The sequence below is a fragment of the Parasteatoda tepidariorum genome, chromosome 1 (assembly GCF_043381705.1).
Source record: "Parasteatoda tepidariorum isolate YZ-2023 chromosome 1, CAS_Ptep_4.0, whole genome shotgun sequence".
In the NCBI taxonomy this organism is placed as follows: Eukaryota; Metazoa; Arthropoda; class Arachnida; order Araneae; family Theridiidae; genus Parasteatoda; species Parasteatoda tepidariorum.
The window spans coordinates 99,763,507-99,789,632 of NC_092204.1; the positions used below are offsets into that span (position 1 = coordinate 99,763,507).

At 28.9% G+C, this 26,126-nt stretch overlaps 1 protein-coding gene across 1 annotated transcript; it reads left to right on the plus strand.

Annotated features, from left to right (window-relative positions):
* Positions 1 to 5,282: 5,282 nt before the first annotated feature.
* On the plus strand, positions 5,283 to 26,126 carry LOC110282818 (uncharacterized). The gene is made up of 10 exons (XM_043054012.2): positions 5,283 to 6,928; positions 8,057 to 8,167; positions 8,408 to 8,521; positions 8,916 to 9,029; positions 9,689 to 9,805; positions 10,181 to 10,766; positions 14,638 to 14,937; positions 23,315 to 23,449; positions 24,986 to 25,142; positions 25,897 to 26,126. Exons 1-10 carry the CDS (start codon positions 6,864 to 6,866, stop codon positions 26,124 to 26,126), a joined length of 1,929 nt encoding a protein of 642 aa, XP_042909946.2. The 5' UTR covers positions 5,283 to 6,863.

Consider the following 26,126-nt stretch of genomic DNA (forward strand, 5'->3'; position numbering starts at 1 on the left):
ACTAAGTTTGTAAATGTGTTTTTGTATTAAGGAAAAAAAAGGCCTCGTTTTAGAGTGACAATAGAATAAATACTCTCACAGCATTTTGATCTTCGTTAGAGCCTCATATCTTCATTTAAAGCTCATAAATTGAATAAAAAAATTGCATAAAATAAAATGAATAAAAAAAGTTGTAAAATAAATAAACCAATTGTTGAGTTACAGAATTGAATAAGCTAAAGTTGTTATAAAATTATGAATAAAAAAATTACAAGATGGATAAGTTATGAAATTAATGAAGCATAGCATGAAAGGATGAGTACATAGCAAAATACATGATAAAATTAATTAGGAAACAAATAAAAAGCAGGTGAATAATTTCCGATATGCACAAATAACAGTGATAGAAGCAAGAGTATAGGAAAATATCGGAATTTTCCCTGGCAAATTTAGGATACATTTAAAAAAAGTTCAGTCCCCACAATTTTAAGTTTTAATAAGTATGATTCGTCGTTTGAAAAGATAAACTAACTATACGAAAATAGTAGTGAATATGCCATAAATTTGTTTCTTTATGTCATGGCTTTATTTAAAAATATTTTTTCCCTTATTTTCATAATACTACGCATTTTCTGGAAAATATTTGAACAAATTTAATAAAAATTTTCTCATTTTTTTAAAGACTCTCTTACAAGGAAAATATTGTCAATAAAAAATTGTTCAGTATACAATATATGTGATGTTTTTTTTAAAGATACTGTAAGCATCTTGAAGGAAGATGCATATTTTTTGCAAGATAGAAATAATTGAAAAAACCGGGTAAAAATGAAGAAAATGAAAAGAATTATTTTTCCTACTGCGCAAAAGAAATTTGTGATAATTTTCTTTTAAAAATAAAAGCTAAAATTATGAACACTTAATAATGTTATGATTTATATAGGAGGTACTTTTTTTTTAACATAATTAAGGCATTCAAAAGAAATTGATTATTTTGAAGATATATATATTTTATTATTCCAAAATTTTATTTAATTTACAGGAATACTTTCTATTAGAAAATTTGTGTGTATGTATCGTCGTTATAGGATACATTTCGGCAGATATTTCTACCTCTTTCTTTATTGAAGGACGAAGTATTTTTTCTCGTTATTTGAATTTTTCTAGTCNCTGTTGCCAACCGTTCAAAACTAGTTCGCTGCTGGTGAAAATGCAGTTTACACTCATGATGTCACAGAAGACTATCTTTATTTTTTTTTAGTACGCTATGGACTGAAGATGCTTCACGTGCTTAGCTTATATGTATAATAAAACTAAAATAAGACTTTCTGATCCATAATTAAAGAATGCTAAACAACTTTTCATAATATTAAAAAAATCAGATTGCTTTATAATACAAGTTTAATTACATTAGTATGTATACGATTGTTTTTTCATATGATAATCAACGTAATTGATATCAGTCACAAGTTTTTCGCTTATTGTTTTGGAATAAGATATTCAAAAACATTCCTTTAACTTAATTAATATATATGAGAAAGCGCATGCCTTTAACACTTCTAAAATAAATTTCTTAGTATTCTTTGAGAAATATGAAAAAATTCGTTAGTTTTGCATTGTTTCGATATATATATATCAGAAACTAAAATGTCTATAAACTAATACCGCTGCTTAGTTTTTAATAACCTTTTAATTTCAAGTAAATCATTTTTTTCATACAATAACTTTAAACCACTAGGGATTGCCAAGTATTTTGATTCCACGCCTATTCCTAATTTCCCATAGATTCTGTTCATAGTCTGATTACATATTCATGTTTTTTAATATTGTGAGTACATTTCTTACTATAATGATTTTAAATTGGAAAAACTTGCCTATCATTTCGAAGCTGATTATTCTATAACAATAAACAGGATTCAATCGAACTCCTGCATCCAGCATTGGGACAAACTAGCCTTCGTAGCTTCATTGAGCTAATAATCCGTATTTACGTTACATTGCGAGTAAAACTACAAAAATCTCCCTCGGTTCGCACAACGGAAAGGGAATTCCCTGAGTTGTCGACCGCTGACTATATCTTACGTCAGTACTGTGGTCGGTGCGAACTGGGAGTAGAGTTCGTATCAACCAGTCACCTCTGTGATCGACTACTCTGGGTTACAACTACTAGTGCTCATCCTCTTAGCCTTCTAATTTTCAATCAATCCAAGAAAAAAAAATACAGAAACTCCTGGATCAGTACCCCCAAAGGTATGATTTGTTACGAGAACATGGATGACTTTATTACCTGACAAATTTAACGTGCATCAGTCACCATTTACTACGTGGGTAGTCTTCAGCCAGCGGGGGTCGAACGCACAACCTTCTGGACATGGGCCCAGTGCCCTACCGACCAGTCTATTCCGGCTCCCTTTATTAGACAGGAATTTTTCTGATTCAATAGTTTACGTATTTGTTTTTTAAGAAAAATACGTTTCTGAGTTATGTTTAAAGAATATAATACTCACGGTATCCCTTGTACACATACTATGGATATAATATAGTTATTTTTATTTTTTTAGAATCATCATGGTGTGAGGTATTTACCCAGATACCCTGCTTTAATTATATTATTTGAAAACTTTTTAAACTGAATTTGATAAAATAATTTCAGGCGATTTATTTTTAATTATGAAAAGTTAAACATAATAATTCATATTTTTCACTTATGTTAAATTAAAAAAGGGCTCTGAAAATAGTTAGTTTCTTCTGAGATTTAATACCGTATTTTTTGTAAATTGGGAATTCATGAAAATGATATTCATTCAGAATGATATCGTTAAAATATGACTACCGTATATTCCGGCGTATAACGCGCACTTTTAATACAAAAATAAGCATTGGAATTTACGGGTGCGCGGTATACACCGAATATAAAAAATTATAGATTAAAAAAAATTAAATATATAGAAAAATACTTTTATTTTAAAGAAATAACATACCTTTACCTATATACTTTATTGATTTTCGTTATTACATAAATAGTTCATTATATTCGTCTTCCGTTATTTCTTCAGGCACGTCATCACAATCTGTTTCGTCTTCATCATCCGTGTTACCCTCATCCATAAATGAACAGTCATCTTCTGATCCGTCCAGATTATTTGAAATGCTTCATTTTTTTAATGATTTTCTAACCATCTCAGGCTTAATTTCATCCCATGCTTTTAATATCCATTTGCACACTGCTTCCAAACTTGCATGAGGCATATGTCCTCCTTTCGTAAAGATTTTCTCGCCCTCCAACATCCAAGCGTTCCACTGTTATTTTAAATTGGCTTTAAATGGTTTGTTTAAGCAAACGTCCATTTGGCTGAACTAATGGTGTCAATCCGCCTGGAATAACTGTCATATCGGTGTTACATTCTTTCAACAATTTTTTTGTATTATCTGTAAGGTGGGACCTAAACATGTCCCACACTAAAAGGCTTTTTGGTTTTCTTACGCAACCAGGACGAATTTGCCAGACATTTTTTACCCACAATTTAACACCATTTTCGTCCATCCAGCCTTTTTCGTGGACATGAACAAAAGTACCTTTTGGAAAAGTTTTTCTCCCAAAAATAACCATTGGTTTTTGTTTCGTTCCATCCGCTAAGCAAGAAAGGGCTACGGTGAAATGAGATTTCTCCTGTCCCGTTGTTGTTACGTTGACAGATTTTACTCCCTTTAAATCAATTGTTTTAATACCGATCATGTCAAACATGACTGGGGTCTCATCCATATTTCCTATTTGCGAAAGTAAATATTCCTTTTTTCGCAGTTCTATAATATATTTTTGAAAATTTAACAATTCCGAATTTTCGTGCGCGTTATACGAAGAGTATATCTTAAAATTTAAAAAAAGTTATTAGAAATTACGAGTGCGCGTTATGCGCCGGAATATACGGTATGCAGTTATTTCAGGTTTTAAACTAGTCACTTTGGAAGAAAAAAAAAGCATCAAACTAACTATGAAATTCAATAACTCTTAAACTCATTCGAGTTATGAAAGGAGGGCTACTATTATTTTCAGAAGTGAATGATTCACATGATATATTTACAGCGACTTTTGATAAGCATTTTTTGAGAAATTTGGATTTTCAGGGTTCTACTGCATTTCTTATTCTACAATTGAAAAATGCTTATTTTATTTATTTTATATAGGAGTTACTGAGTCCGATGAATGTTGCGTCATTCAGTAAAAGTTTTTATTAATTTATTACTCATTCTTACAATTTATTCATTTTAATTATGTATTTTCTAATTGAAAAAATGAAATTAAAACTGGAAGTCTTCACCAATTATTTGTCTTATTGATTCCGCTTGTATTTTTTTATAGTATTATATCTGAAAAATTAAACTTCCCGTATTCTAATTTCCACGGACTAAAGTGCTGTCACACTTTCACGTAACATTAATATTTATTAAATTAGTATTTGTAGTACTACTGAAAAATTATAAGAGGGCTATTCTGCGCATAAATTCTCACGGTACGTCTGCTGCCATGTGACAAGAGCACCAGTGTTAGGTATCATTTTACACGTGCATGCTTTGAGATTTCTCTGCTTGGGAGTTCCCCGCTAATTCTTTCCCACCCAAAAAAGAGAGCGTCTTGAGTCTCACAAATTGACAGAATTTGTCACGGTCTATCTGACACTAAGAACACCAAGAGAGTAACAACTCATAGAATATTTCCTTTAAAAATTTTAATAAATATACCCTGATTTAAAATAATTTCAATGAAATTTTATTTTGATAAAAACTGAACATACTTAATGAATATACTTCGAATTTTCTTCATATTATTATATTTTCTTCATATTAAAGTTTTTATCAAAATAAAATTTCATTAAAAATTTTTAAATTATATATATATATATATTTAATAAAGTACCAGCTGTGATTGTTAAAAATTGCAGAATGTCTTTCATAAAATGATTGTTATTTGATTTTTGCCACTTGTAATTGCAGCACTAATTTAGCTTTCATGTTTTAACTGATTTATGCTGTTATAATAGCTGTTTTACTACAGCGGTTTATAACTAATAACATGCAAAAAAAGTAATATTGTTATAATTTATTNTATATATATATATATATATATATATATATAATATTCACACAAAAGTACGATGTTACGGTATTTTTCTAAACACATGCTATCTGCAACCATAGATGTTTTTTTTCTTCTTTTCTTTAGGATTTTAATTCATTAATTAAAATTGCATATTGCGTAATAATTTCTTTTTTTAAAAAAAATAAAGAAAAAGAAACATCTTCCTTATATATAAAATATTGAAATTTTTCCTTTCCATCAATAGTTCCAAATTCGATAGTGGTTGGAATAGCTTTGACTTCTTATTAGAAAATTTCTGACCGAAGACACATTTTTCGTTCTGCTAATAAATCAAATCTGTAATTATTGATACAGACTGTATTTGTTAGGTACTGATTTTCTCAGTTTTGAGTCTAAGAAACTTTGGTGTGAAAGCATTAAAAGAGTTATCATTCATTCCTTATGACATTTATGTCCGTCTGAACTTCAGGATGGGAGAAAAAATTACTACTACGATTCTTCCTAACGTTACGGTTTTCAATATATAGAAAATCACGAAAATAATCTACTTCATTTTGCAAGTCAGGGTATGCAGCCACCTTTATGTCGAATTTCTCGGCCGTACGCGTAAAAGTGTCAACTATTCTCTGAACTACAAAATATCTGGTATGTACAATTATTTTCTGCAGTGTTTTGTTACAGGAAAATTATGTCTCCTTACTTCAAAAAATGTGGCAACTATGTGGATAGTGAATAAGTCTAAGAGAAAACTTCCTCGTAAGGATTCAATCTTAGGTGGTCAAGGATTTCAGTATTGTAATTGTAGAAGCAAATACAACTCGAGTCATTGCAAATGTAAGAAGTAGAAAGCACTTAGTAATTCCAAATGTAACAGTAACTTTTATTGCCATAAATTAGTAATTTGTTTATCGTTAATAGTAATTTGTAAAGCAGTTATGCACTTTTAATATTTTTTATTTATTATTATTTTTTTTTGAAAAGTAATGTGATTACAAATTAAAGTATAACCTACACTGATGTTTTTTTCATTAGATTAAGTGCGACTGCCTGGGGTACATTATCCCAGTATATCCTACACTGATGTTCTTTAAAAGTACTGAAATCATGTGGTTGTGACGTGTTGATAAAAGTCCAGCAGTTGCGCAAACTGAACTAATTTTCGTAAAGCAAAGTGACTTTTCTTACATTTACCATTACGAGCTGAAAACTATGCAAACAAACTGGTTATTATATATAAACACCGGATTAATCACACTTCGAGAAAACATGGAAAAAATATTATAAAGATAAATCAAAAGTGATGAAAAATTTAAAAAAATTAATACATCTCCATGTTTTCTCTATATTTTAAACTTATTTCATGATTTTTACGTACCTCGGATTATGCGCAGAAAACAAAACTTATTTCAGTTTTCTTAATTTTCACTGTTGTATCAAGAAAATTTAAATAGGATAAATAAAAATCAAAAACAATTTTGTAGTCAATCAAAAGTAATATTATTAATTAAATTAATTATTTTTGTTAATAATAAAGCACTTGAACCGCATGTTGTCCAATGAAAAAGGGCTTGAGAAAATCAGTGTTTATATTTCTCACGATATTGCGTTGAAAATGGGAATTAGTAACACTTCCGGGAATGCTTGAGAGACAGAGAACCCCCTTGTGACGCGACACAGTGGGGGTGGTGTGACTATGTCTTTTATTCTAACCTCCTTGACCAAGGGCTATTAATTATCCCAACTGTATAAGAACAGAGGACCACTTGCTTGTGACAAATCATTTGTAAAGATGGGTAGAAGAGGAATATCGAAACTGGCAATGAAAAAAAGGATGATAGCACTTGCAGCAGCGAGGTAAGATTTATTTAATCATATGATATTTTTTAATTTGGAATATTGAAAATCTAATATTAAAAATTTAATAAATTTAAATGCACTAGACAATTAACATCTTGATTTTACTTATGTTTGATCCAAAAGTTATTTGTCTTGAAAATACTAACATTCATGCAAATGATATTTATATGTGAAATGTTAATTTTTATTTTGATTATCTTTATCATTATCTGTTTATTTTCATCATTATTAAGCTTTTTTCTTTTGTAATGAATGAAATAAATTTTTTTTATTGAAATAGTTAGATATAAAGGAGGTTTTGTTTTGCTTTTCTGTCCCTAAACAGTACTAATCTGAAACGATAATTTATTATAATATTTCCCAGTTCTCAGAAAGTGTTTGATAACTTAGATAGTTTAAAAATTTTTTAAATTTATTTCCTCATATTTGTATATAAATATGTATCGAGGTATTTATATTAAAATATTATTTTCATTGTGATACATATCCATTGATGTATTTTAACGAATAGTAACGGTTTCAATCCAAATAAATTATGCAATGTATAAACACATTCTGCATAATTTGTTTTATCAAAATGTCATGGGTTAATATTTTTTACAATGTTCCTTTTATTAATCAAGTGTTTCAATTTTTAAACTTATTAGTTCTAACTTTTATACTAAATTTTTTTTCTTCAGGAAATCAAATAACTATGGAACGCTTTACTTTATACAATTTTATATCTATAGTAACCAAGTAAAATTTATTAAGTAGTTAGTTGATAGCTTTAAAAAATAAATTGCTTATTTCAAATTAATTGTTTCTAAATCAGGCAGAAAGAAAAACGCTTGGTAAGTTTAATGATGGTGGTTTAAACTTTGATGGTCCAATCGGATAGAAAGTCTATGAATTTTTCTGGGTCTGGGGACTTTTCTGGGTAACTGAACTGGGTATTCAGTTTTTTAGAATTAACTATTCCTGTAATTCAATGTAAATTAATTTACCCTCTTAATAGATGATTATTAAAGAAGAAGAAAATACAAATGTTTTCATGTAGTAAACGTTTATATAATTTTAAAGAAACAATTATTTTTAAAGATAAAAACAAGTAACATACATAAAATTATTTATTTTTCCTTTTAGAAAAAAAAGGACACTTCTTACCTTTGTGCAAGAATCCACCAACGTATCTCCAGTTATTAGTTCTGATTGTATTGATGTATCCGGAAATCATCTTGTGAATTTATCGCATGGGTAAGCTTAAAAAACATTTATGCTATAGAATAATTATGAAATTTTTTATTTCTCTATCTTTTGAAAACTGTAGAAAATTACCCATTTTTCAGAAAGTTTAAATGCAATGTTTAATGTATTAAATAAATCATAATTCAATCTTAAAAATTCAATCTTAAATTATTTTAGTCCTTAAAATATTTTGCAACAAAAAATATAATGTGGATAACCGAAAGGAAAATAAAGTTTCTTCCTTTTCAGGAATAATATTCAAGAATTGTCTGCTAGGCCGCAAGAAACTATCGTTTTACCTATCTCCGCTAATGCTGCAAGCATGTACGTCACAGGGAATGAAACTCTATATCCATTCCATGGGTAAGTTTAAAAAATAAGGTTTATAGTATAGTTTAATAAATGTTTACAAGTATATATAGTATCTGTAAACCCTATCTATTCATTATTGAAAACAATAACATGCTCAAATTTGTAATATCATATGCTCAATTTTGAGCTGAATGCTTGGCTCAAAAAAATGATTAATCGAGAATTCATTTTGATTAATTTATTGTTTAAACAAGTGTAGGTATAGTCTCATAAATGAGTTTATGTTGTTTTGAGCAAGTTTTCAAATTAGACTAAATTTTTTCAGAGCTGTTTCTGCACATTTTTGCTCAATTTTGAGAAACCTTTTTTCAACGGTGTAAGTAAGGAATATGAAATTTTTCTATTCTTCCAAATGCTTAGATACATAATTTTTGTTTTAATTTAGAAATAACAATCAAGAATTGACAGCTAGCCCGCAAGAAGCCGTCCATTTACCTACTTCCTCTAATCCTGAAAGCATGGACGTAGCAGGAAATGAGCCTCTGTATGCATTTAATGGGTAAGTTTCATTAAAAAATATTATAATATAGATTAATAAAAAAAATTTTGAAATCTAGTGTATCAGCCACCATAGGTTTTTTTTATTTTTTTATTGCTGTAAATGTTGAAAAACTATAATGAATATGAAAAGTTTCTACTTTTTTAGAATTTTAGCAATTAGCTTTTTTTTTTCTTCAGAAATTTTGTTCAAGAATAACCGGGGGAGGTCGTAGGAAATGAGACTCTTGATTTATTTCATGGGTAAGGGAGGAAAAAAGTTTTTGTTTATGAAACTGTTTTATTAAAAAATTTCTGTAATTGAATGTTTTACATGCATGCAGATACATAACTTTTCATTAATTTGATTTCGGTTTTTAAATTTTTTTAATAAATTTTTTTCTTTTTCTCTTTTCATAAATCTTTATACCATTCGTTTTTTCTTTTTTTTCAATTTTTCTCTCCATTTTTGATATGATATGATGATAAATGTAGGGAATATATGTATAACACATCAACTTACTTTAATGTTATATATGGACAATAAGAATATATGTATAACACAGGGATCTTGAGGGAATATATGTATAACACATCAATTATCTTAAATGTTACTGTCATCTGTAATATTTAAAAAAAAAAGTTCGCTTACATAAAGTAAAAATAATCTTGCATTTTCAGGAATTTTTTTTCCGAAGAAATGGAATTACGTTCACAAGAAGCATCTAGTGCATCAGCTGCCACTAATTCTGAAAGCCTTAACACCTCAGGAAATTATGCTCTTGAATTACTTCATGGGTATGTTTAAAAATAGTACACTTTTATGTAAGAATTTATTTTATTGCGAGAAATGTTAAAAACTTCACAAAATATAAAATGTTCTACTTTTTAACCAAATATTTAAGTATAAGATAAAGCTAAGAGAGTTTGCATAATCAAACAAAATAATTTAAAAATACTTAAATTTTCCTTGTTATGCCAAATTAAGAAATAATAGTAATGATGGTTAATTTTTTTCCCATTAATATGTTGATGTTAAGCTTTAATTTAAATAACAATTATAATAAAACGAAGTAAGGTCTTTAGAAATTAATTTCTCAATGTTTTGAAGAGCCAAAAATTGAAAAAAAGTTTAATTGTGGAACATATATATATATTTCTTTTTTCTTTCAGGAAAAATAATAGAGAATTGCCATCTTTTTCCCAAAAAAATCCCGATAAACCTGTTGCTTCTGCTGGAATAGATGTGACGGGGAGAAGGCTTGTTGATTTTTCATTTTTTATACAAAACCTAAAAAGATTTGAGGATCATGGCCCATTTGACTGTAAAATAAAAGATGTTATAATAGTATCTGAAATGAAGAATGGTCTTAATTCTTCATTTAGATTCAAATGCCGTTTGTGCAATTTCGAGGATGTTGTGCACACAAATGAAGAATCCATTTCAATAAATACTGCGACAGTTCTTGGAATCACTGCAATAGGATGCGGATTTTCTAACATGGAAGACCTATTCTCAAATTTAAAAGTACCCTGCATGTCAAGTCGAAGATTTGCAAAAGAGCAAGAGCATCTTACGAAAGCTTGGGAAGAAACTGCAACATCGGAAATGGCAAAGGCGGCTGAAGAAGAGAAACGAATTGCAAGGCAAAGTGAAGATATAGATTCAGATGAAACACCTCTTCTCACCGTCATTGTTGATGGGACTTGGGGGGAAAAAAGATCCTATCGCACAAACTACTCATCTTTATCAAGAGCAGTAAGTTTATTACACATTATGTTTTTCAGAAAATAGTTCGTTATATCCATTTTTAATGCAAATAACTTAAGCAATTTAAACATTATGATTTTAACGTTTTATACAATTTCTGTAGATGCAAAAGATTGCATACCAGATAGCAAAATGAAGTTCAGACATTCTTTTACATTATTTAGAAAAATATTTATACAGAGAATAAGAAAACTTTGAATTATTTAGGATAGTATCTTGAATAACAGTAACATATTAAAAGTTTCAATCGAGAGAGGGCAAGGATATATGAGATGTATGTCTTATTATTTATAGTTTCTTTGTTTTAAATTAGTGGTTTAAGCAAATACATTTTAAGTATCAAATAACTACATAAAATTTAAGGCCTAAAAGGTATTTATTGTAGAATTAATATTTTAGAGGGTAAAAGCAATATAAAATAGGCAAGGCGGAATATTATGTTCTTTCACAGCATGCTTTACAGTATTTGTGCAGCTGTAATCGGCACCAAATTTATTCATTGAATATTTTTCACCTAAGAGTATATTTGGTACGTATTATAACTTAACCAAATACAATGCTGCCAGTAGTTCCCATTACCAAAATTTAGCATGTTTGGTATCAGTTTTATGGCATCTTTTTACGATTACCCGAAATTAATATGTAATTTTTTTTCCCTTTTTAGCTCATAGCTCATTTTTTATTTCAATTAGAACTTATCATCAAATTTAATTTTTTATCATTGACGTCAATAGAAAAATTCGTGTTTTATTACGTTTTTTTTTAAAGCGAATTAGTACAATTTCTCCCTAAATTTTGTTTTCCATTTAAATTTCTTTCTTTTTTTTCTTAACTTTCTATTAGCGTTGATTTAAAATTATTTAGTTTTTTTGCAACACGTTTTAAAATCATAAATATAAACAGAATTAACACATCGTTTCATATAACCTTAAAATTATTAATATTGTAGAGTAGTTCGCTTATTCTATCACGATCTCATTGATCATTCAGATATAAGCTAGCATAATGAGTAAAAAATAATTAAGTAGTACAGAATGCGTAATAAACTAATGCTTTGTATTATACTTAAGCCCTTGCAAACATTAATGAAATTATCCTTCAGATATTTGAAAATACAGAATCATGTTGTTAACTTTAAAACAATGGTTTCTACTAAACCAATGAGAAAATACAACTTCTTAAATGTCTTTGAATTAAAAAATCAAGTCAGAAATCGTAAATCGAGCTTCGTAAAAAGTTTGCAATCGTACTCATTCAAGTTCTTGTTGAATTTCGCATTCTTAGAACCTACCGTTTTCGCAGTCCGGTATACAAACACACACACGGAAATTCTTCATTTTATTATATGTAGTAGGTAATTTGTAAAAGTCATTGGTTTTGAGACTTTAATATCGTGATGCTGATTAATTGGCTTAAATACCACAAATTAAGTTCAGAAAGAGAAAAAAAAACTGTTTTTATTACCATCTCCTTGTCATGTACAATCTATAAAACAGAAGCGTTTTTTTTTTTTTTGTATAGGACACCATTTATTGTATAACATAACTTCTGTGTAAATTTCAAGGTTTATGAATTCATCTCATATAAATTCAAAACTATAATGAATNATTATCATATAATATAATATTATCATATATAATATTATCATATACCACAATATAGTATTTATCATTATATAATGATAAATACTTATGATACAAAAATTTAATTATACAATTTAATATATTTAATTTTTAATACCCATGGAAATTGAAACATTAATTTGTAAAGGTTATACATATATATATATATATGGGTGATTCTCACGAAACATGACAATTCACTGTCCCTTGCTCCAAGATCTTAAACTATAATACTAAAAGAAATTTTTTTAAAAAAATAATTAATACATAGCATTGCTGTTAGCATTTTAAAATGACTTTGCACTAGCATTGACTGTTTTGTATACTAAAAAATTTAATTGAATATCAGAATGTCATTTTCCTGGCATGTCCCAAACAATATTTCAAATAATAACTAGCTTCAAAACTTCCCATACATTTTTCAAAATCTATTTTTTTTTTATTTTATCCTATATAAGCATTTCTAGAATGTACGCAGAGGGTATTGTTTACTGAAACTTCGCTTAAAAAAATTTTTTCTGTCAATAATTTTTTTGTCCCATGAAAATCTGTCATTTTCCTGGCTACTAACAGATAGCGCCAGGAATCAATATCTTATGTTAATAGATTGATTAGATAGCCTCCTATCTGAACATGTCTTGTTTCATGAATAAAGAACCAATTTTCTGGCTCAAAATCTATTTCAAGAAATTTTTCAAGGTGAGTTGGTTTTTATGCTGTCATTTTCCTGGCTTCTTGAAATCATTAATAACAAAAACTACAGATATTTATATGAGTTATTTTAAGAAATCATGTTGTTTTCTGCAGAATATAAACGTTCTAGGCCAAAATATTAAATTAAAGTAAAGTTATATGCTATAAAATGGCGAATTTGTCATTTTCCTAGCTTATGAAAGCCAGGACATTGAAGTGTTATCAGAAATTCTTTTTAACTGCTAATACTGTAAAGAGGGTAAGCAAATATTAACCTAATACCAAGTTTATGTATGATTGTAATATGCTTGGATGTAATCAAGGTTATTTATTTATTTAATGATTGATTATTATACACAATTTTATTCTGTACATATCAGAAAAAAAATTTTTTTTTGTTTCTTTCTACAGTGGATAAAAATAATTGATTTAAGCAATTTATGGTCCATCTATCATAAAGCCTTAAGTTGAGTTACTTACTATTAATTTAAAATGACTGTTTTTTAAACTTCTAAGGTAATATGTCATTTTCCTGGCATTCAAGATTTGATGAATTTCTATTTTATTTTTTTTCTCGAGAAAATGTTAATAAACTACACTGCTGTCGGTAAGATATTAATGAATGTAACAAAAGAAGTATGCAAAAAAAAATTTAGGTTATTTTGAGGACTTTAAAGTTGGAAAAGAAAAGAAAATAAACAACACGCGTGTTCCAAAAATTGGAGTGGCCCATCTTCTGCTATTGAAAGCGATATTATAGTTGACGGCTTCCTCAATAGCATGGATAGGTATGGAGTGAAGTTCTCAAAAATGATTGGTGACGGAGACAGCAACGTCCATAAAAAAAATTCTAGATTCTCTTCCATACGGCAATTTTATGGTCGAGAAAATCGAATGCAAAAACCATCTCATTCGAAATGTTTGCAGTAAACTTACTGAACTATCGAAAAGCACGAAAAATGGTTTCAAAATCAAATTTAGGAAACTTTTAAGCGCAAACTTATTTAGAATGCAACAAGCGATATGGTCTGCGTCAAATCACCAAAGGAAATCGGAAATTTCTGAAATTCGGAAAATGAAAGAATTGAGAACTGATCTCATCAACATTCCCTACCATATTTTTGGAAAGCATGACAAATGCAATGAATACTTTTGCAAACCAGAGAAGGTGCTTACAAGTAGAGAGAATAATAATATAGACATAAGCGAAAGAGAAGGAAAGAAAAAGAAATTAGAAGTGGGGGGAAAACACTCAAAACATCGTTGAAGAAATGAAGCAGGATGGGATTTTTTTTCGCATCACTGAAATTTTCGATAATTTATCTTCCCATGCTAAGAGTCTGCTATACAACGCCACCAGCAACTTAGCAGAGTCACTGAATTCTGTAATCGCGAAAAATACCGGTGGGAAAAGAATTAATTATAGTTTGAGAAATTCTTATTCCATGCGGTGTAACGCAGCAGTTTCCTCCTTCAATTCAATCAGAAAATATGAAGCCCTGTATAGAACGTCCTTTAAATGCAGTCCTAATAAATTTTGTAAGAAATTGGACTGTAAGGCGGAAAAGAGGAGATGTTCCAGGAAAATAAGACAGGGAGAAATTAGGGCCAAAAAACGCAAGTTAGATCTAAATAAAGATAAAGACACCAGCTATGACCCCTTTGCTTCCAAACCTGATATAATCCAAGAAGAGTTTGAGGCCAAAAAATCCAGAATTATAGACTCCCTACAATTGAGTGATAGGGAAAGAGAAGACCTACAGAAAAATACCATCAAACAGGCAGATTCACCATTATGGATAGCGGCTAGGAAGAAAATACTAACGGCTTCTCATTTTGGTGAAGTGTGTCGCAGGAAAAATACACTAGTTAAAAAAATCCTTTATGCAGATTTTTATAGTGAGCCTGTGATTATGGGGGGGGGGAATGGAGAACGAGGCAAAGAAAGACGTAGAAAGAAAATTAAATTTAAAGATACAAAACTGCGGATTATTTATAGATGACACTAATTCCTATTTGGGAGCGACTCCCGACGGCTTAATCGATAACGACCAAATAGTGGAGATTAAATGCCCATTTTCATGTAGAGATATGCCACCAGAAGATTTCATCAAGAACAGAAAAACAACTTTTTGGAACCTAAACAAGGATAAATCCATTGGCGATATAAATATTAAACATTTATATTTCTATCAGGTTCAGGGACAACTGCATATAACTAATAGATCCTACTGTTTATTTTGTGGTCAAGAAAAGGATTTAAAACTCAAAAGATTTTCAAAAATGACAAATTCTGGAAAAATAACATGTTTGAAAAACTAAAGCAATTTTATTTTAATTGCTTAATTCCAGAAATCGTGGATCAACGATACACGCGCAGCATGCCAATAAGGAATCCTCAATACATTTTAGATGCTCAAAAAGAGAAAAAAAAATTCAAATGAACTTTAAATTCAAAAATTAAATCTATATATCAAGAAATTTTAAATTTCCTTACAAAATATATACGAAACAAAATATATTTTGAATCCTTTTCTTGACCATGAAAACAAAAAGAAAATTTAAATTTTTTTATAAATATATTCCAGTTTTTCTTCAAAATTTTTGTTTTTCAACAATTATTATGCAAAAAGTTGTTTTCCGATTCTTCATGAAATTGCCTGGTGGTCTTTACACGATATCTGATATCAAATTTTAAATTACTCTTAATAAGTTTTCCTCTCCACTTTACTTAAATATTAAAAAAAAACTATTACAATTCTGTTAAAATTTATAATTAACTTGATGTATTTCATTTAAATTTAATTTATATACCTCAAAAAGTAGCTTCGAAAGTTAAAAAACCTAAAATGGAACTTAATGTTCATAAATTTAATTTTAGAAATTAAACTGAAAATCTGTGTTATTATTTTGTAGATGATATCTATCATACTCTTTATACATTCCAATTACATGATTTTAAGTCAGTAATTTTTCTCCCAATTCAATGGTACTTTTTAAATCATCGCCTTTTACGCCTGAAATGTTTCTTATTTTACATTAATTTTTTTTTTTAAGTATCTGTTATTAATCTACAGAGTTTCACTTCCGAAAGCTTCTTTTGCGCTTACGGTTCACGCGATTCGCTTTTAATTTAACGACTCATCGTACTCAAGTGTTGACATTACAAATAGATAGTAATTTTAATCTGTGATGGTTTTTCCTGTAAGTCTTTGATTTATCAGTAATTTATTATTACATCATTTTAAATCATGAAAATTTAAATAATTTTTTTTTCTTTCAAATGCAATGAACTCGCGTCGTTTGTAACAATTTTTTCCCTCTATTTTCATCTACAGAATTAAGGGATTTATACCTGAATGTAGAAAACTTTTTAAAATTATTAATTTAAAGTTAAGGGAAATTAAAATTGTTCTAAATTTTGAAATAATATATTAAAATATCTTTTTCGCTACTATTTTTTAAGACCTGGCAGATAATACAATTCAGATAACTCTCGTGCCAAAACATCAATCCAAATCGAAAGTCAGAGAAAGTTTTGTTAGCTATGATCTCTCGAATCAATTGTACATAATGTAGATTTCCTTTTCTTTAATTTGCTTTTATTTTTCATTTTGCTAGTCAACTATTGATGTTTACATTTGAAAGCATGTGTGACTTCTTATTCATTTAATAAAGTACCAGCTGTGATTGTTAAAAATTGCAGAATGTCTTTCATAAAATGCTTGCTTTTTTATTTTTGCCACTTGTAATTTAATAGCAATTATACGGTAGTTCTGTTTAAAAGATTTTAAAACAAAATTGTTTGTCTTAGATTTACAGCGCTAACTTAGTATTAAAATGATAAAGATAGCTTTCATGTTTTAACTGATTTATGCTGTTATAATAGCATAAAAAAAATTTTGAAAAAAACTTTTACTACAGCGGCTTATAACATGTAAAAAAAGTAGTATGCATTGTTATAATTTAGTATTTTAAGAAGTATACACACATTTAAGAAATTACGCTTTTTCTCTTTTATACTTTATTTATATTTGGATATTTCGCTTTATTACTTTGTTTAGACAATGTAAAAATATTAATTTCACATCATGTTGTAATTTCATTTGATCCTTAAAGAATGAATACTGCGTGTACAGATTAAAACGCATTGAATTTTTGAAAGATTATCTTTTAATTTTTCATTTGTTATTTTCTTGGAATATAAAACTTATTGCTAAGAATATTTTTTTAAATTAAATTTATGATAATTATGCTTAAAAATTTTACATAATTGGAGTTAAAGAGTGAAGTTTATTAAAATCTGACAGATAAAATGGTTTGGTTATATCAATCGATAACCTTTCAAAAAGTATATTTTTATAACCGTCATGTGGGGCTATTTTGTGCAGCGGGGCTACTTTGCGCAAATTCGAATTTGGCACTTTTCAAGTGCTGCTATTCAGTATTATGTTTTTTTCACGTTAAAAATGTGTGGAATTTGAAGACAGAAGTCTCCTNACTAAAGTTTGAATTAACATAGTTTTTTTACATGTCAAAGCTCAAAAACTGCGAAATCCTGCACAAAGTAGCCCCACATGACGGAAGCTGAAAGAAAAAGGGACTGACACGTATAAAATGTGGAAAAGTGTGAGTTAAGGTAAAGGAACAAAAAGAAAAATGATAATTATCTCGTGCATTTAATTAAAATCTCAACTACAACTCAAAGGGCCAAGTCTTCACTAACTACACTAATTATGCTTACATACATATGCTTTCTACTTTATCAAAACATAAACAATATATTAAATAAAAAAAAAATTTATTATTTGAAAAAATAATCTATTTGAAACTCAAAAAGAATATAAGAAAAGACATTAAGATTTATTCGTCGTGAATCGAGAAAAAAAATACAGTTTTCTCTATTTTCAACAACATCAGAAATATAAAAAACCTTTTAATTGTACCTTTTGGATAACCAATAAATGCAAGTTACATGTCCCCTGTTTAATAAAACCCTTGCGCACTTTAATTCTTAAGTAATACATAGTCTAAAATCTTACGACATGAAATAACTATATACGCTATATTACATAGTTACGTGAGTGAAAGAAAATGCAAAATGATATCGAGGTTGTATTATTCATTTACTGTTGGGGAATCGTAGGAAGGAGATGGAAAGCTCATGAACATTTTATACGAAATTAAAACAGCTAGACAATTATAATATAAGTCATTTTCTAGAGCGACTGAATGTTTTAAAGCTTTACTAATATGAAGGAATAAAAAAAACGTGTCATACATTATTTTAAATGTTATTTGATATTACCAATATTTGGAATGATGACGAAATATAAATAGAGTAAAAATAATAAAGTAAATAAGAGAAGTAACAAGGAATCACACTACCCCCGTTTTATATACAAAAATATGGAGATAATGGAAAAGTAATAAATATAAATGCGTAATCAACTTTTGGCTCACCCTTTAAACATTGAGTTTTGCCAAAAAATGTTAACCCGAAACCTAAGGTCCCTTACTCACTGTCCCTCCCCTTTTCACGGCTTTTCCTCGCATTCTCCCCCTCACATTTTCTTCATTTTGAGTCGTCATCTAGCGTAGAGAGGGCCTTTAAGCGCAGGGCTTTAAGCGTAGGTGTAACTTGAGGAATGGGGTACATTTTTTGTGTATTTTAAGTTTTCTGCACAATGCGCCAATAAAAAATGAACCTTTCTGAATAATTTTTGATCAAATGATTGAATCTTCAGATTTTAGGACTCAATCTTAATGACCTCGAATATGCTAATTAATAAGTGCAGACGTACGATATTTTAAGTTACGAAATCAATATGCGTAAGTGCTTTTTCTCTGAATAAATATACTTTTTCAACGGAATCTGATTTTTGACTCCCAAAATGTAGGGTGCAGTCACAATCTGGGAAATAGGGTCCCAGTTGTTTGGTCAGGAGAACGCACCACCAAAGTTTGGTCCCCTTAATGTTAATTTTTCTTTTTGCGTATTTCGCTATATCTCAAGAACTTTCTACAATTATAAAATTCATTTATCCAAAGATAATGCAATGCAAAAAATAACTTTTAGTAAATATTTTTTTATTTATTTAATAATGATAGAAAAAATTGTGAATTATAAAGGTACGCAATTTTTTGTATCATTTTAATGAATTTAATTTTACATGGCAAAATACAAAATCTGTAGAGTAGTTCCTAAGAAATCAAATTTTACAAATACATCTTGATAATTAATCTAGGTCTTTAAGGAAAGCTGAAAAATTTCGAGAGATTTTGAATTAACAAGTTCAGAACTAAATATGTTCTAAAAAGTAAAAAAAAAAGAAAAAAAATATTCTGAAATATTATTCTAAAAAGGTGAATCATGAAACATAAGAATAACTGCTATTAAATATGAATGTAATGATAGCTGACTATAAGTTTAAATACAANCCTTACTCACTGTCCCTCCCCTTTTCACGGCTTTTCCTCACATTCTCCCCCTTACATTTAAGTTTTCTACACAATGCACCAATAAAAAATGGACCTTTCTGAATAATTTTTGATCAAATGATTGAATCGTCAGGTTTTAGGACTCAATCTTAATGACCTCGAATATGCTAATTAATAAGTGCAGACGATATTTTAAGTTACGTAAGTGCTTTTTCTCTGAATAAATATACTTTTTCAACGGATTTTTGACTCCCAAAATGTAGGGTGCAGCCGCAATCTGGGAAATAGGGTCCCAATTGTTTGGTCAGGAGAGCGCACCACCAAAGTTTGGACCCCTTAATGTTAATTTTTCTTTTTGCGTACTTCGCTATATCTCAAGAACTTTTTACAAAATTCATTTATCCAAAGATAATGCAATGCAAAAAATAACTTTTAGTAAATATTTTTTTATTCATTTAATAATGATAGAAAAAATTGTGAATTATAAAGGTACGCAATTTTTTGTATCATTTTAAGGAATTTAATTTTACATGGCAAAATACAAAATCTGTAGAGTAGTTCCTAAGAAATCAAATTTTACAAATACATCTTGATATCTCTGGGTTTAAGGAAAGCTGAAAAATTTCGAGAGATTTTGAATTAACAAGTTCAGAACTAAATATGTCCTAAAAAGTAAAAAAAAAAAAATCTTCTTAAATATTATTCTAAAAAGTAGAATCATGAAACATAAGAATAACTGCTATTGAATATGAATGTAATGATAGCTGACTATAAGTTCAAATACAACAATGATAATTTTACTTTTAAGAGTAAGACAAGAACAATTATACATTAAATAGAAGATAATTTGTTTACAATGAATTTATATTATGATTTTTCTGAAAAAAATTCTTTTTCTATTTTTAAAAAATTCGACTTAGCAAGGTTTTGAGAAGAAACTCTTATACATAGGAATTAAAAATTAACATTTGGTTGATATATAAGTGCCAAAGGGGAAATACTTTTTTGACATAGCAAGATTTTCGAGATATGGAGATTATACTGTATCTGAATTTTTTGAAATTCAATTTCTCAGGAGCTACAACTATTAACTTTTAAATAAAATTATAAATTAGTATATTTAATAAGGCATAGAAAAAATTTTTTAAAATTATTTAATTACTTTAAAAATTATTATTTTTGCTCTCAGTACTTAAGTTTATAGTTTCTTTATTTTTTTACTCTGATTTGAATCTGTGATTTTTTGGACAAATCAAGTGATTTTAAGTGATTTCAAGTGATTATCGTTGATTTTAATCGTTTGATTCAAATCGTTGTCATTCTGTAACATAATTGTAATATATGAAAAGATTTCCAACTTTAGGATGAAATTTTTTTAATATTTCTCTTAAACAACGCAATTCTTGATGTCAAAATATGAACATAATAGGCAGAATAATACCCAAGAAATAAAAAATGTGAGTTTTGAATACTTTTTTTTCGAAAAAAATCTATAAAAAATAATTTTCTATAAAAAATACTTTTCCAAGATTACATTATTTAATTAAAAACATGTGTTATTTTACAATTAAATTTTTTCCATCATTATTAAATTAAACATACAATTTTTTTCCGTGTTAATTTAATTTTTAAGAAAGGAGTTTATCGAAGGGAGGAAAAAGCATAATTATTTCTGTAAATATAACAAAAAGAACAAAATATAAAACTAACATCAACGGGATTAAACTATCTATAACAGTTGGTTTAGCACTAAAAAAAAATAGTAGCTTTAAGAAATTATTGAAACTACGTTTGAAAATTATTCGTCATTACAAAGAAATTTTTATGCGTTTTTCATTTAATGTTTTTTTCTACACATTCATGAGAAATTTTCTGTGCCTGACTTAAGTTTGATCGACTTAANTCTAGATTCCGAAATTGTGTCATTTTTGATTTTACGATAATTTTGAAAATTTAGTCACTCAGGACCACTTTTCGTGGAATCGCCCATAAAATAAAGATTTACTGAACCACTTCTTGCTTCTGTGACCACTCTATTCTTCCGTGAATTTTTGTTTTACAAATTTCCTTTTGCTGTATTCATGGGTGACGAACCCTGCATTCAAAACATAATTTTCTAGTGTCACACGTGCAACGCATTCGAACTTCCAATGTTGGGAGCATCTCCAATAGGAAGTGTCTCAAATTCTCTTCATTAAATTAAAAATTTCTTTTTCAGAAATTAAAACAAACCTTTTTCTCTTTAAAAGGCATAAAGTAAAATTTCTTCACTGAGAAATTGAGCGACAAGAATCGAACGATGATTGATAATAAGGGATTGATAAATCAATTATGTGCGAAATATTAAGACACATATATGTGAAATGCGTTGCTTGTTACTTACAAGCGACTTTTCTTAAACAAGTTCATATAGACATCGATATCAGTCACTATAGAGTAATCTAGTTCTTGTGTCATTTTTCAGTTTCGACATACGGAGCATGCGCAGCTAATCCTTATGAAAGAGGAAAGGTATGATTTTTCAATTATAATATTGACAATATTTTTGATTACATATTATCATGCCAAAGATAACCCCTTTAGTTCTTTTCGGTGTGAGGATACGTGTTCCAGGTGTTCCTTTCAAATTGTTGGAATGGGGGTAAACACCACAGGAGGTATTTTCGGTGAAACGACCCTTGAACCGAAAATTTTTAGAAGAATACTTGGATAAATTAATTTAGGAAGACGGCAACGAAAGAAATGTTAGGGAATCAAAAAAAGGAAACGAACTGTGGTAGGACAGCTAACTACCAAATTACTATCGAAAATTGAAGCGAGTTTGGCAGATGAATCGCAGGATGCTGAAAAAAGGAGAACTTTTATTGGATTTAAGTGAGCAACTGAAAGCAAAAATGATGGAATTGAAACAATTGGATGAAAAATTGGAATACACTGTTGGTGAACAGGAGTTCGAAAATGAAATAACCACCTGCTAAGAATGTCAAGAAAAAATAGTGATCTGAAAAGGAAGGATTCAGAGATTTTTATATCGATGTTCTTCTAATTCTAAAATTAATATCGAAAGTAACAGAAACGAAACTGTTGTTAAAACTGAATCAAAAATAATGAACCTACCTCGTCTGCAAATTGGAACCTTTTACGGAGATTTTACCAGGAGGTTAGATTTTTATAATCAATTTGAAACAGCTATTCATAACAACAATGAATAATAAAAAACTGAAAAAATAGCAAATTTGAAATCCTTGCTTGGAGGAAGCGCTCTCGCATCTACAGGTATATCTGGATCAACCATTAGTGATCAGAATTACAATTCCTCTATCGAGATTCAGAAAGAACGTTTTGGAAGAACGGACATTGTGATAAGCTCTCATATGATGAAACTTCACCCTATTGAACCTATTCGAAATGTTTTCTACTTAAAAGCAGTAAGACGACTAAATGATGAATGTGAAATACAGATAAGAAACCTGTCATCATTAAATGTAACCGCAGGATGCTATGGAAATTTACTATGCCCAATTATTCAGCAGAAGCTTTCAGAAGAACTAAATTTTGAATTCAATCGATGTCAGAAATCAGAAAAAGAATTTCGACTGTGAAAATCATTCGAAATATAACTGCAATGTTTTTGATATTGAGAAGAAACAAGAATTCTTAAAAAGAAAAGGAAGATGTTTTTTTTTATGTTTCGGACGTAATCTTATGTCCACTGTATGTAGAAATAAAGTTTCGTGTAAAAAATGCAGATGAAAACATCATGAATAAACTTGTTTTAAGACGGACTTGACTGATAAAGAAGAAAAGGAGCCCAAAACATTAGAAGTAAGTCAAAATTCTTCATCTAAATTTAGATTCAATATAGTTTTGTATACTGTAAATGCTATAGCAGAAGGACCTCAAAATCATCGATTTGTAAGATTGACGGAGGTTCTCAAATTTCTATTATTACTGAAGAATTATCCAAAAAATTAAATTTAATAGTAAAAGGAGAAAAGGCATAAATATATTTGGTGAAAATCACCCGAAAAAAATTGTAGAATTAACTTCAAGAAACAATAATAACCCTGAGAAAAGTATCGCTTTTGATTTCATCGAAGTGATTACAGCGGATATAAAAATGCCAAGTAATCAAATGAAAAAGAAAGAAGAAGAGATTTGGAATTGCCTATTAGAGTTCAGCGACTCCAGATTTATGGGTGAAAATGTTTCGATTTTGTTTGGCGCCGACATATTGTGGTCTATAAGTAATGAATGAATTGAAAGAATAAATTATTCTGCACTTATTTTCGGATGGCGTGTGAAAGGGGAATTTTCCAGACTGTGATGAATTCTTAGGACTAATCTGACCCTGGAAGAAAGCATCAATATAAATGAGTCCTTGAAAATTTTTTTTGAAACCAAATCAATTGGAATAAAAAATATCTTCGAAAAAAAAGAAACAGAAAAAGTTTTAGAGTTATTTTCTTCATCAATCACTAAGAAGGAAAAGAGATATGTAATTAAATTACCATGGAAGGAGGATAAAATGAAACTTAAAGATAATTACGAAAATGTAAAATTTCGTTTTTTCGAATTGTTTCAAACTTTTAGGAAGAACTTGGAATTATTTGAAGAATATAAAGAAGTTATTCAAAGGCAATTAAAAGAAAAATTGGTGATGATATAGAATACAGCAACATAATATACTATATCCTTCATCATGTAGTGATAAGACCTGAACATGCAACTACAAAATTAAGGATTGTGTATGATGCTTCATCAACAAAAAAAAGAGGAACTTGTGGTGAAATAGGACGCCTTAAGAAATACTGTAGAACACAAAGTCAAGTTGACTTAATATTGGTAAATTCAGTGGCACTAAGTCTGGAAATGTTACCAAGAGTTATTCTGAAAGTAGCCAATCGAATTCCAAAAGAATAATAGTCTGACTAACAGTTGTACCTGAAGAAATGGAACCAATTACTAAAGTAAATAAGAAAGTAATTATTGATTGGGAAGAAAATATTTTCCAAAAAGTGTGTAATTGGAGTTCTCTAAGTTTCGAGGTGTGTAAAATAAAAGGAAATAAAGCGTACTTTCTTAAAGAATTCGATGAAAACATTGTGGAAAGTGTAAAAATATTTTTATAGAGGATCGGAAGGAACAGTAACAAATTGCAGGAGCAGAAAAAGATATGATGTTAGTCCAGGTGACCAGAAATAGAAAGTAATGAATTGGTCGACGGAGAGATAGTGAATGTCGTAGAGGAAAAGGGATAGCAAGTCATCTAAGAAAGGGTTGCGATGAGAAATAAAGAAGAGGATGCTTGCCAAGTCAACCAGGTCAGTTTTGTTGTAGAAGAAGAAACAACACACCCAAAGTGCCAAAAAGAAACATCATATGTTGATACTTTTTCGTCAAAAAATTGTGAAATGGTTTTGGTTAAAAATGAAAAAGTTTTCCAAAAAGAGGAAAAAAAAGGAAATGAGAATTGAAAGGATTTCGGAATTAAAATCTAGTAAAAATCAAGTTAGTTCTGAATCATCAGTCATGGAAGAAATGATGGAGATTAATTCTGATAAAGGTAGCAAACATTTGCCAGAGATTGTTGGTGACAAAATGGGAAGTAAGGCTTTAGTCACAGAGAAAAGGGAAAAAAATTTCCAGCAAAAAAGTATCGAATAGTACTAAAGATAAAATTTAAACTAAAGTGGTTAACATGCCGTTTAGGAATGAATAGTTGAGTTCCAGTAGAAGAACAACTGTCAGTGCAAAGCAAGTAAAACTCTTCAATAAGGAAAAGAACTTTGGTTGGAATGGAAGCGCCATAAAAATGACCAAATTCCAAAAAATCAATACCAAAAGAAAAGAGTGTACTTTGATAGAATTAGCGTCACGCAAAGAGTTAAACTAAAATGTTGGCCGAAGAATTTTGATCACAAATTGAAACAAAATCAGAATCGATTTCGAGGAAAGTTAAAGTTTTTCAGGATAAAAGAAAAAGGAAAGTTTTAAGGGCCAAATGTAATCTTGATCATTGTACCAAAGTATAAGTTCAAGTATAAGTGCAAAAGATACTTGCCATAATGGAAATTTTACAGTGCTAATAAAGTAAGATTGAAAAAAAAATTCTGTCATTGACACAAGAAACGGAAATCCAATGTACTTGGCAGGATTGGTAAAACTTGACAGAAAAATTAATCAGTGGAAGTGGAAGTTTAGGAAAAGAATTGAAGATAAAGAAAGAAAAGTTGCAGATAATTGGTGAAATGGGATCTTGAAATTGGAAATCTTAAAAAAAAAAAAAAAAAAAAAAAAAAGGGGAAAGAAAGGAAGAAAAAAAATTTCTAATTTAAAATATGATAAATATTCCCTTATAGACAGGGGCTTGATAAAGAAAAGTACATTCTTAATTTGGGACCTGGTTCTGAAACCAAAGCCGAGCCTTAAACCACTGAAGTTAGTGCCAAAGACTGGTAAAGGAATATTAAAATTTACAACAGAAGTCATGACAGCTCGAAATTTGCCAGTTAACCCACATTTGACTGTTGTTTTAAGAGTAAATGAAAATTTATCAAATCGCCAAAAAAAGAGAAAAACATTAAGATAA